Here is a 12,424-nt window from a genome sequence, read left to right as displayed (position 1 = left end):
GTTGTATCCGATGCACGTGCCCAACCTGCAGATAAACTGAGGTGAACTCTTGACCGACGACACCGGACTCCCGTCTTGGCCAACCAATCCCCCGGGCCTACCAGCAGCCGGTGCTCACTGTTCAGACCCGACAGCTCAGGTCTCCGTTCCCCGAGCCGGTAAGCGGAGGCCGGCGTCACCGGTGCCAAAAAAACCCCTACGCTGCTTTTCGCAATCTAAGTAGCCTCACGTACCACGGTATTTCAACCAGAGCGGATCACCGCCAAGACGCCTATATCAACCCCACGAGTCATTGGCGGCGACCCTCCGTGACCTAGATAAGGTTCGACAGCTTGAAATGTTTGTTCGTACGAATTCTTAATCAGTCCGCAAGGTTAGGTCTTGTAGATCTTCCAAAGTACAAGAGGACATGCACGTCCTTACCAGACATGATAATTTGGGAATCAAATAAGAGCTTCTTACGCCGGAGTCAAACACTTCCAATGCTGCGGAAAGCCAAGCTCATCACGAGCTATCTATGTCTCTTGGAAGCAGGACATAGATGACACGCAGCTTCACGTCAAAAGGGTCATTAATGGGTTTCATAGTTCTGAAATTCGATGGGATATATCACATAAGTAACCGCTGGTGTTTTGAAAAGACTCCTAGGCGACCCATGTTGAGCTCGACGGCCATAATCTGACCAAAGAGCTTGACATCCATGGATTTTTAGAGCATCTTAATCAGGCGAATGTCGTTTGACGCACTGAAAAGTTGTGCCAGGTGCCGCATCCGTATGATATCGACGTAAGTAGACCCGGGACTGGTAAATATGGTATGGTAAGTAGTTGGAAGCTTTGAAGTTCACATGGTTGGATTACCAACCCATGAAGACAATGCTGAAATATATGTGCTCGATTCGTACTCAAAACAAACAGCTATTCCAGAGCACAATCAATTTGATGAACGAGTCGGGTATCTTCTTCACGCTTCTTAAACACATAGAGATCTCGAATTTCGCGCGGATAGTTGATGGTATTATATGGGCTGGAAACCCATGCTCGCTAGGAGCATCGTACACCTAAACGACGCAAGTAACCCGTAACACCCTGCTAGGTGTGGTGGTTAAGCACACCCAAAAAAGAAGAAAAAAATAAAGAAAAAAAGCCCATGACTCCGTTTCATGCTTCGGGGTATTTCCACATCATTCCCAAGGCCGTTCAAAATCAAGCCAGCTCGTATCACTTCCATCAAAGATCGTCACTGTTTAAGCACCGGGGTAGGCGTGGTTGTGCTTGGTGGCATGGCCGCGCGAGCGCATTGCCTCGAGGGTGTCAAGGACAGTGAGGAACATGAAGATGGCCCAGATGAAGAAAGCAAAGGCGACGGCAGCCTGGGCGGAGCCGCAGTATGTGTTGGCACCGCAGCGAGGGGTTCCGACAAAGACGGCAAGGGCGATGGCGCCGGCGAACCAGAAGATGGTGGTGATGACAAGCAGCGCGAGGGAGACGAGCTTGTGGAAAAGGCGGGTCATGTACAGAGGGGTCAGGCCAACGTAGGCGAGAACCAGCAGTGACCAGACGGAGTTGAAGATGAGGAAGTTGACGATATCGGGAGATCGAGACCACCAACCGCTCCAGCCGTTGTAGCCATTGTAGCCGCTAGCAACTGTAATGGTGTTAGTTCATGTATTGATGAAAGGCTGAAGTAGGGGAAAGTCCAAACATACCATATGAAGTAAGGCCGAGCTCGATGACGGAAAAGACGGCCGCCACGATGTGGGCGATAGGTACGAGGGAGACCATATTGGGCGTCTAAATGTTGTCGCTGATGATGCGTTTGGCTGGGATGTTGTAGGTTGATGGAGGTATCGCAGGTCTGCGAGAGTATCGAGAGCTGGGTAGATTGATGAGGTTGGATGGATGGAGAAGTGAGTGGTTCTTGGGCAACGGATTGGCAGAGGCTATGGCATTGAATAAGTAGTGGGCGAGAGGTGAGAGACGCTGGGCGAGTTTGCCCTGTTGGACAACGAATTACGAGTAGGTAGAATGGCGTCAGACGGGGGCGTGGAGGAGCAGCAGCAGCAGAAAGACGCATCGCATAGGAAGGGAATGGCTCGGCTTTCACACGCCAGGCAAAACCAGACCGCCGTTAGGCCTAGTTAACCTAAGTCACCACTACGTAGTCATCAGCCGAGAATTCTGTAACTTGTCAGGTACCCAACGTGTAATGGCACATTGGCCCAGCCGTGAAGAGTTGACGATGCGTAATGCTACCGCGGCTTGGGGGGGGGGTGAGCCTGTGAGGTAAGGAGGGGCGTGTGGTGATGTGTAGTGCAGAGAATGACGTGGTCCCAGCAGTAGCCATGACCTCATTGTCAACCTTGGGATGCCTCCACCAGGGCTGACAGGCCATTCTCGCCAATAAAATACAGACGCTAACAGTGAGTCGCCGCTAATCTTCAGCCACTTCAGGCCATTCATCGTGGCGGATGACATTCGCTTTGCTGGTATTCTCCGCTATTTCATCTCGATTTTAGGTAAGCGTCGCTCAGACATGCCTCGCACCTTCCATCATCTGCAATCCCAGCGAAAATCTTGTCAACCAAACAAACATGGAGAACGTGGAAGAGTCTAAGACTCAGGCGTGCTATGTCATGTCTAGTGTAGTCACACGTCGAGTGTCTCTGCAATCTCCAGGATATTACCAGACTTCCAAGCCGTATTCGCTCCGTCTACCATGTTCTAGACCGGAACGCCGTTGCCGACCCTTTGATGTCCGTTGATGTTTGCTCGCCTGACGCGATTCTAAAGCAGAAGATGTGTTCAAAATGAAGCAAGAAATTTAAGAGAAAGAAAGAAGCCATTTCCACTTAAACCCTGGCACTGTTGGCATTGCAGGCATACAGTCTCAGGGTCCCTTGCCAGACAACCACAAACACAGATCAGAAACTGACTTGACCGAGGCCTGGAATGCCGGGGAGGCTTGATGGTTTAAGACATGCGCTGGCTCGAACAATCGACGGTCCTAGGTACTCTGTCGTCCTCACCCAAAACTACACATAGAAGTGCCATTTGCTTCTTGGACTCTGTCTCGTCTGGATCAGTAACACATTCCCCAGCTTGACTCGCCTCGATATACAAACCGTGAAACCATTGGATCAGTCAAGTCCCAATCCAACACGCAGACGCTGCCCAAGCCTACCTAGGGCAGCCACTGACAACCTTCACGGTCCAGTGTGTGAGTGTTCACCGCACCTCTCCGCGACCCTGCATTCTGCAGGCTTTTGCCCGTGATGTAGAGGCATGGATGACGGACCCGTGCATTTATCAGTCGAGCCACTTATTTAGCTACTTAGGTAAGGTAGGTATTATCTCGCAGACTCACACACACACCCTTTCCGCACTGTCAGCCAACTACCGGTGCTAGCCAAGCCAAGGGCATCACCAGCACATCCATCCGAGATGCACAAGCTCGACGCGCACTCAAGGTCTTCGTGCGTCAACTGCCACCAGCCCAAATCGAGGCAGGCGCATATGGACTTGTGAAGCCAACCCCCGGCAAAGAGCGGGTCCTCCCCGCCCGGTCTCGGCTCCGGCACGACGATTTCCTTCACCTGCCGAGGATTTCCATTTTCAAGGCTTGGGTTCCAAGGGTTGGTTGCAAGGGCCCAGAGTTGAGGCTGGGAAGACTTTGATCCCTGATGACGTAAGTCCACCGTCTATCCATCCAACTTCAAACCTCCCGCCCAGTGCCACACTACAGTGCCAACAGCCTCTCAGACCGCCAGGTGCGTTCATCGCCCTCACACCTTCGCTTACCTCGCCTCGCCTACCTCGCCTCGCCTTTCACTTCAAGGTTCATTCAGCCTCTTCCAACCCGTTGCGGATACTTACGCGTCCTCCCATCGCCCTCTCGCCCCTCCATATCGCCAGAGTCCCTTTTGCAACAACGACAGCTTGAACCTCGTCTTCCAAGCCTTTCGAGATGGACCCTCTTGAACCCTGTGAACACCGTGAACCCTTAGACTCCGTCCTTCGTTCGTCCTACTGCCTCGCCTTTAGGTATCCTTGCAAATCTCATCTTCGGCTCTGACCGCGAACCACAAGACTCTCTATGGTTGAAGATCAACGGCGGCGCTTCTGCTCCAAACTCACGGCGCCAACAATTCCACATGACACAGCTGAGCGCAATTACGTCGAGGCGTATTTTTCCAAGACACATGGATGAGACATGCATTTCGTTAGATCGCCGAGCAACCCTATTTGCCCACTAGATTCAACCTGTCAGCCCTCTGCACGAATGTTAGTGAACGAAGCTAGTGTCTGATGAGAGACAGTACGGAACACCCAAGCACGCTAGGTTAAGTATCAACTCCAGAGATGCGAGTCTGTTCGGACTACCGACTCTTATACGTATCTACCTATACATCCCCGTACAGAATCTGGGTAATTAGCTGCAGACGCCGTCGTCCGTTCCGGCAATCACATGGTTAGCCTGTCAACCTTGGGTAACCGACCGAGCCATAACACACTCTATGTGTACCACACGCAGGGCACAGGCATGGGCTACGACAGAGTCAATGTTGGGAATTGGAGATTGTTTTGAATTTAACCGTATTTGCGTAGGGCCTCGCTACGGCGAACACGAGTAGGTCACTCATCAGCTTCAAAGTTTCTCAACTTTTCCTTCGTCAACCAAACTCTAATAACCTCAAATAAGCCCGGGGTTACAGACTAAGATCCATCATTCAACGTCCTCAGTTCATGTGCTACGGTGCACGATTGGCACTATGCGCAACCCGGCAGTGAGTCTGGTTGTTCACACATTGACACAGAAAGTGATGGCAAAGCTTTGCTGGCTCTGCCTAAGGGGTCACCTACAGCTCATCAGCCTCGTGAGGGCCAGGGCCCCAGGGGAAGCTTCCTCTTCCCCTGCGCTCTGCCAGACCTTTGTTGACCGCTTTGAGGTTGTTGTACTCAGGTCCGTCCTCGCCCAGGCCCCAAGCGAATACGCCACCGAGTCTTTTGTCGTCGACGAGGGCGGGGAATTTGCGCAGGATGGCATCGGGGGTATCGTACGTCCAGAACCGCTTCTCGGCCCTGTCAAGGTAGTAGTAGCCTCCGCCCTCCTTGTCATACTTGCCTTCCTTCTGAGCTCTCTCGAAAGAGGCTTTTACGTCTTCTTGAACCCCGTCGTTCCAGCTAAAGCCTCCCGTCTGGCCCAGATCCCCACCCGTAACGGGATCCTCCATGAGTGGTGTCGGGCATCCAACCTCTTTGCCCTCGGGGCAATCCGTCGTCTTGAACCACTTGGTATAAAAGGCGAAACCGAGATTGATCTTGTGAGCCGGAACTCCTCTAGCCATGTAGTTATCGACGGCAATTCTGGACAACTCCATGCCTGTGTGGTGCTTGGTCACATTATCGCGGCGGTTCATCATGTCGTAGGTCATGACGTTGACAAAGTCGAGACTGCGTACGATACGAGGGACCGTCTCTTTGTTGAAGGCAATCATGTCGCGTTCAAGACCTGGAGTCGCGGCCGAGATGAGCTTGCCCTTGGGGAGCTGCCTGCGGACCTCCTCAAGCAGCAATGGGTATGCCTCAATCTCCCACTTCTTTTTCTCGTTGGTGCTGTTCTCAACCTTGTAGTCCTCGCCATTACCGCTGGATTGTGGTTTAGTAACTGTCTCTGCTGCGGCTCTTGGTAATGGCCACAGGTATAGTGATTGAAGCTCACCCAGGGTATTCCCAATCCATATCAATACCGTCAGCACCGGTTGCCTTGACCATGTCGGCAACATTCTGGGCCCACTTTCTTCGCGACTCCGGGGTGCGAGCAGCGGTATCGAAGCCCTTGGTGTCACTCCAGCCGCCAATGGCGACCATAACCTTGGTGCCAGGCATGAACTGAGTACGGACCTTATCGACGGTGGTGAAGAGGGGCCACTCGGCCACGTCCTTGTTGAAGGTGTCCGAGTTCATGAAAGCCAGCTCCACGTGGGTGATGTGAGACACAAGCTCTCTAGAGGGGACGTTTGGGTGTTGGCTGTGGCTTGCGTTAGCGGTTCATGTCCGTCTACCTTAGTCACCTACTCAAGCCGCCTTGTGATGAGTGTTAGTAGAAGCTATTCACTTACCCAGTGAGATACATGACGCATTTGAGATCGGATGCAGCCCTTTCGGCGGTCTCTTGGGCGGAGGCCATTATGGCGGACTGCAAAAGTATGAGCAGACCGCCCAGAGCGGTGGACAGTAGCTTCATGTCGGTGCCAGCGTTGTAAGGGAGGTGGCTTCGAGATGTGCAAACTCTCACAGGACGCGGGCATGAGCTTGGAGACGAGGGATGAAAACAAAAGATGAAAGGGCGTGGCTTAGAGATAGGTAGTCAAAAAGATGGGCAGCAGACTTCAACGCAAAGGAACAAGCCAAAGACGGGCGAAACAAAAGAGAAGGAGAAACGGCAGGTGAATCAGCTGCCGGGTGTCCGATGTTTCCTCAACTTCCTCTTTCCGCCGGGATCTTCTCGGTGCAGGAACCCCGCTGTGGCGGATGCGCCCTACCACGGTGCTCCAGTAGTGTTTGGCGGCATTGGCGCACCTGCTTGCCGGGGGGATAGACCCCGCAGCAATTAACCTTAAGACGACGGGACGCTCTTTCCAGGACCGTAGAGGGCGAGCAGATACGAATATTCGTAAGGTACCTTACCTTACCTTACGTACGGAGCAGATACCTACGAACAACTTCATGGACTAGAAGGCACTCTGAAAACAACAAGATACGTACCAGGAATGACCTTAGGACTCACAGTTCCAGGTTTCTCATCTCATTTCAGAAAGCTTGACCAGTGCAGCAAATGGAAAATGATGCATATCATCAATCTTCATTCCATCCGAGCCTCGAATGTCTGCGCCAGTTCAGTTGGTGACTTTTCCGGTGGGAGAGTCTTCAAGTCGCCGGCTTACCACAACGACCGGCTGGTATGTTGCAGCGGAGGGAACCCGACCAACTCGAATGTAACTTTGATGCGGGTGGACGAACCTATTCGTGATTACTTGCCAGCCTTGCCAGCCCAAGGTTCCTACCCAGGAAGGTAAGACATCCCAACTACCCGATCTCTTAGGCTGTTTGGAGCTGGGAACAAAGAGACACGAAACCGAGCGCTCGGGTATTGTGCGTTTTGCAGCTTCCAAACAGGTTGAACAGGTCTTTCCCGGTCCGTTCTTCACTTTGAGCAGGAACAAGGTCTGGGCTTCGGTGAGAGCTCTAGTGGGGTACCCACATCGGTGAGCTCTTCACCTCGAAAATTTCATCCCGCCGCCAGCCTGCGCGTGTCTAAGTCAGCTACCTCTCCCATCACTCAGCTTCCTTCCTATTTCGACATTTAGACCGCCTCAACTTGGGTCCCGACGGCCTCCTTTGCACATTGTTACAGCTGGTCCTTCTGCAACGGAGCTTCATCTGCCCAATTGATGCAGCAATCATGTTTGAGAACCTCTGCACCCTCCCCCTCTCCGCCGAGGTCTTCACCCAGGTCCTCCACCCTACCGAGCCGCTACTGACCGTTGGCTTGTCTACCGGCCACGTCGAAACCTTCCGTCTCCCTTCCTCCGGCGACAACGATTCTGAAGCTTCCGACGAACCCGATACGAGCATAGCATCAAGCGGTCGTGGGGCTATCGACAGCGTCTGGCGCACAAGGCGTCACAAGGGAAGCTGTAGAGCCCTGGCATACAGCCACGATGGTTCTGGTACGTAGATATGCGCCTAATGCGCTACAAAGATCAATCGGATTTTCTCTTCCAGACCCCGGCTGACTTGTCTTGTTTGAATTGATAGCCCTCTACTCCGCCGGCACTGATGGCTTGATCAAGCACTTCTCCCCGACGACCGGCAAGGTCATCTCTAAAGTCATCATCCCTTCCTCGAATAAGCAGATCGACGCCCCGACACTCATGCACGTTCTAAGCCCCCAGAGCCTCCTTCTCGGCTGCGACTCCGGAGCTATGCACATATTTGACCTGCGGGACGGCGTCCCCTCGGCCAAGCCTGCTCAGACACACTTCCCTCACTCCGACTACGTCTCTGCCATCGTTCCGTTGCCTCCTTCCGCCGAGAGCACCTCTGGCTTCTCGAAGCAATGGGTGTCTATTGGTGGAACGACGCTCGCTGTGACAGATGTGCGCAGAGGCGTTCTTGTCCGCTCCGACGACCAAGAAGACGAGCTGCTATCTGCTGTCTACGTCCCCGGCCTCGGCCCCAAGAACAACAGGAACAACGGTATCGTCGCTGTCGGATCCGGCTCCGGGGTGGTCACGGTCTGGGACAAGGGTGCTTGGGATGATCAACAAGAACGCATCATCGTCGACGGCGGCAAGAGCGGCGGTGAGAGTCTGGACGCTCTGGCCTTGGTCCCTGAAGAGCTCGGGCTCGGGAAGAAGCTGGTCGTCGGCCTCGGTGACGGTAGCCTCCGGGTGGTGGACTTGGTAACTAGGGAGGTCGACAAGTCCCTGAGTCTCCGCCATGACGACGTTGAAGGTGTCATTTCCGTTGCCTTTGACTCTCAGAATCGCCTGATAACTGCCGGCGGTAGGACGGTCAAGGTATGGGAGGAGCTGTCCGAGCTTCAAGGCGAGCCCCAAGGCAGTGACGAGGGTAGCGACAGCGATAGCGATGACGAGACCTCTGGCAAGCGCCGGGCAGACAGCGATAGTGATGATGATAGCGACAGTGATGACGATTCAAAGCCACGAAGCAAGCGCCAGAACACGGGAGCCGACAAGCTTGGCCCCATGGGCGCGCACGGCATTCTAGGCTTTGACGGTTTGGACTAGACTGATATCTTTACATTTACTTCAAATGATACCCTCCGGTGCCGTCTGTAGAAAAGGATGAGCCATTCAAGGAACCATTTCAACACTCTTGTATCTTAATGATGCAGTGACTTCTACTCCTGGCGTTCTGGTGTCCTGGGAGATCTTTGCCTTTCGGAGTAAGAGAGCGAGCATGGCCTGACGGCAGTTGGCGGCTTCATCAAAAGAATTAGAGGGCTTGGAACTGTGTGACGAGATGCTTCTTCCGCCCACGTATCGGCCCAGCTGTCGATTGCCGACCCCCAACGCCGGGCCCGGAACTTGGGTGACCTCCGCAGCGGTCGGACCCCGCTCCCCGCCGATGACAAACGACTGACAGAATGAACGGCAAGCTTCCTGTATAAACGCACTTGCCTATATCTTCCTTCATGACATGCATCAGAATTCGTTCCCCTAATACTACACAGGCTCTGAATATCTACCGTTTGCTATGGACACCATAAATTCCTTTGTCTTTGGCATCACCACCCCCAAGGTTTTTTTCGGGCCGGGCACTGTCAATGAGCTACCCGGCGAACTCCAGTCCCGCAAGCTCTCGAAACCTCTCATCATCTGCTCCCCGTCTCGGAATTCTCTCGCAAAAAGGATCCTGGACAGCTTGAAAGAAACAGGCTTTTCAGACGTGGAAATTCTCGATACTGCCATTGTCCACAACCCGAGCGACATCATCGGTCCCGCCGTTGAACGAGCACAGGGCCGCGATGTTCTCATATCAGTCGGAGGCGGCAGTGCCGTCGGTCTAGGAAAGGCAATTGCTCTTCGCACTGGCATGCCACAAGTGGCTATTCCAACAACATACTCGGGCTCCGAGATGACACCCATCATCGGGGAGACAAAAGATGGAAAGAAGACGTCAACAACAGACTCCAAGATCTTGCCCAAGGTGGTCATCTACGACATTGACCTGACCATGGATTTGCCGGTAAAAGTCAGCGGTCCAAGTGGTATCAACGCTATGGCGCACTCATGTAGGCCGCCCATCCCAAGGTTACATCTTAAGCAGGGACTGAGATTTGATCTAGTTGAAGCATTATACTCCCGCCAGGCTAGCCCGCTGACAGACCACTTTGCTTTGGAGTCCATCAGGGCACTGTCGAGTGCCCTACCAGTGATTGTGTCAGACCCCTCCTCGGTCGAGGCACGTACCTCGGCCCTGTACGGCGCGTTCCTGGCTGGCTTGTTGGCGGCGGCAACCGGCATCGCGCTACAGCACAAGCTGGCTCACGCGGCCGGCGGTGCTCTGAATCTCCCTCACGCCGAGACACACTCGATCTTCCTGCCGCATAGTATGGCGTTCAACGCGCAGGCCTTTCCCGAGGCCACTAGGACCAAGCTCTCCTCCGCTCTCGCGCAGAGTACCGAGGACTCGCCTGCGGGCATCGTAGCTGGCTTGAATAAGTTACTTCGGGTCCTGGATATCTCCACGGGCCTCAAGGATATCGGTATGCAGGAGAAGGACATTGACCGCGTTGCTGACGTGGCATCCGATAAGCCTTATTGGAATCCCCGTCCTCTGGAGAAGGTTACGATTCGTGAAATCATCCGCAGAGCGTGGGCTGGGGAGCAGGCACAGACTGATCTTTAGACTCGATTGAATTGGATTCATTCTATTTGTCTTTTTTCTCCTTCTCCTTCTGCCATTTACATGCTTCACGCACCGGGTCTCGAGTAGTCCAACGTTCTTACTCGCTTCCACGTCTCCCGCACTACTCTTTCCTGCGCCTCTCGTGCCGTCTCGGTCTCGGTCGATCCTGCGGGTCTGCGTAGTGTTAGCAATGTCTAGTATTCCGCCCGAGGGCTCGACGAACCGGATAGCGAGGTAAAGTCTGCCGCCGAGCTTCGCTTCTGGAACGACGCTCGTGTCTTCGGGAGGATTGGCTATTGTTACAAGACCACCGGCCTCCTCAAGAATCGCGAAGCCTGCAGCAACGTCCCTGAAGCAGTTGTGTCAGTTCCCGTGCCTTGTTGAGTCTGTGATGGTCAGGCTGTCTCACCATTCCCAGCATCCGCCCTCCCACCAAATGTCAAATGATCCCATTGCTGTGTATGCCAGATCCAGAGTAGCACTATATCGTCAGCGAGAGTCCCCATCCAAGCCATACCACGCAGTAGACGTGTTCGAACTCACCTTCCCAAGCTCCTCATGCCATGCACCATGCCACCCTTGCCACCGCGTCCCTTACGCTCGGCAGCCATGTTCATGAAGCTCTCGACCTTGCGGTGCATGTTGCCGTCCGGTGTGTCTCGACGATCCTTGCCCCATTCGCAGGAGAAAACGCAGCCGCTAGGCGCATTGGCGGGCAGTGGGTTTAGAACGAGCGGCAGCCTCTGTGTCTCGTTCATCCACGCACCATGTCCCTTGAGCGACGAGAACGTCTGGTTCAAGAAGGGGGCGTTGATGACACCAATGACGGGCTTGCCCTTGATAGCGAATCCGATGGAGACGCAGAACATTGGGAACAGGTGGGTGAAGTTGACGGTGCCATCGAGGGGGTCAACAATCCATGTCGGCCGTTCGTCGACAAGGTAGTCACGCGATGCGCCAGCCGAATATGTCTCTTCGCCGAGAAAGCTGCAAGCTTATCAATATCAGACTGTCCGAGACGTTACAGAGTCGAGGCTATCGGGTGAGTCGACTCACTTGTGGCTGGGATACTTCTTTGCGACGGATGTGTGAATGAAAGCTTCAACTTCTAGGAGCGGGCACCGTGCTGTCAGCAAGAAACAGGTTTCCTCAACGCGCATTGGGATATCGGCAGATGCAGAGTCAACGCACCTGTGTCTGTCTTGGTCACCAGATCAACCGAGTTATCCTTTTCTGTGAATGCCTGCGTCTCGCCTCCGGATCCCCATCTTGACTTGGCCGCCGTCATGAGCATCTCTCCCGCCTCTTTGCCCAACTGGATGGCAAAGTCGTAGATTTCGCGGAGCTCGGCGTCGCTAATGTCGGCCATTCTGACGGTTTTCTGTGATTCGTTTGGCCTACGACTGGAAAGATTGGTGGACAAGCTGTACGGTAAAGCTAGGAGGAGAGCAAGCCAAAAAATGGAAGAGTCAGATCAGAGTCAGAGAGAGAGTTGTGTGAAACTGCGAGAAAGAGCAATAGGCAACGAGACAAGCTGTCCGCAGTCGGCACCGGGCTCACCTAGCTTGCGTTATCAGAGCACCTAGGCTGCAAATCGGTGGTGACTCGACGGCTGGGCCGCCGCCAACCGAAGAACGAGCCACTGCGGAAGCACAGCGGATGACGTCCGGTGCTCTTTCAGTGGGACATCCCCGCATAGGACCCCGCCTCAAGAGCCCAAAGATGGTCCCCTGGGCCGCTATCCGGATCCTTAGAGGGCAAGGAATACTGCCAAAAAGTCCATTACTAAGGCTGGTGGTGGACTTCCGAGAAAGGAGGGGCACTCACTCACATCTCTCAGACAATGTCACCTTGAGTGCTCCAGGATGAGTGGAAACGGAGAAAAACACAAAGAGGGATGGCCTGGATCTTATGTGAAACCACACGGCGGTCAATATTCAGACGTGTAAGCATTGGCATAGCTCCTGTGTTGGCAGATTCTCAAA

General features: G+C 53.8%; 5 protein-coding genes across 5 annotated transcripts; 2 read left to right on the top strand and 3 right to left on the bottom strand.

Annotated features, from left to right (window-relative positions):
* Positions 1-1,246: 1,246 nt before the first annotated feature.
* On the bottom strand, positions 1,247-1,784 carry BDP55DRAFT_631281 (marvel domain-containing protein; the record flags this gene model as incomplete). Its single annotated transcript, XM_060572264.1, has 2 exons — positions 1,247-1,647; positions 1,709-1,784. 2 exons carry the CDS (start codon positions 1,782-1,784, stop codon positions 1,247-1,249), a joined length of 477 nt encoding a protein of 158 aa, XP_060430660.1.
* Positions 1,785-4,858: 3,074 nt separating this feature from the next.
* BDP55DRAFT_550421 (glycoside hydrolase superfamily) lies at positions 4,859-6,189 on the bottom strand (the record flags this gene model as incomplete). The annotated part of the gene is made up of 3 exons (XM_060569026.1): positions 4,859-5,648; positions 5,722-6,030; positions 6,122-6,189. 3 exons carry the CDS (start codon positions 6,187-6,189, stop codon positions 4,859-4,861), a joined length of 1,167 nt encoding a protein of 388 aa, XP_060430659.1.
* Positions 6,190-7,464: 1,275 nt separating this feature from the next.
* Positions 7,465-8,815, top strand: BDP55DRAFT_727960 (WD repeat domain-containing protein jip5; the record flags this gene model as incomplete). Its single annotated transcript, XM_060579381.1, has 2 exons — positions 7,465-7,732; positions 7,821-8,815. 2 exons carry the CDS (start codon positions 7,465-7,467, stop codon positions 8,813-8,815), a joined length of 1,263 nt encoding a protein of 420 aa, XP_060430658.1.
* A 469-nt stretch (positions 8,816-9,284) lies between these two features.
* BDP55DRAFT_550690 (iron-containing alcohol dehydrogenase) lies at positions 9,285-10,439 on the top strand (the record flags this gene model as incomplete). Its single annotated transcript, XM_060569043.1, has 2 exons — positions 9,285-9,822; positions 9,877-10,439. The coding sequence occupies 2 exons, from the start codon at positions 9,285-9,287 to the stop codon at positions 10,437-10,439; spliced, it is 1,101 nt and encodes a 366-aa protein (XP_060430657.1).
* A 65-nt stretch (positions 10,440-10,504) lies between these two features.
* On the bottom strand, positions 10,505-12,142 carry BDP55DRAFT_741975 (inositol monophosphatase; the record flags this gene model as incomplete). Its single annotated transcript, XM_060580456.1, has 6 exons — positions 11,631-12,142; positions 11,496-11,565; positions 10,983-11,426; positions 10,849-10,920; positions 10,663-10,788; positions 10,505-10,613 (listed from the first exon to the last, which is right to left on the bottom strand). The coding sequence occupies exons 1-6, from the start codon at positions 11,806-11,808 to the stop codon at positions 10,505-10,507; spliced, it is 999 nt and encodes a 332-aa protein (XP_060430656.1). The 5' UTR covers positions 11,809-12,142.
* Positions 12,143-12,424: the final 282 nt, after the last annotated feature.

This window comes from Colletotrichum godetiae (assembly GCF_030913485.1).
Source record: "Colletotrichum godetiae strain CBS 193.32 chromosome Unknown BDP55scaffold_17, whole genome shotgun sequence".
Classification (NCBI taxonomy): Eukaryota; Fungi; Ascomycota; class Sordariomycetes; order Glomerellales; family Glomerellaceae; genus Colletotrichum; species Colletotrichum godetiae.
Note: the sequence above shows the minus strand (reverse complement) of the source record. Positions and strands in the feature narration are given on the sequence as shown.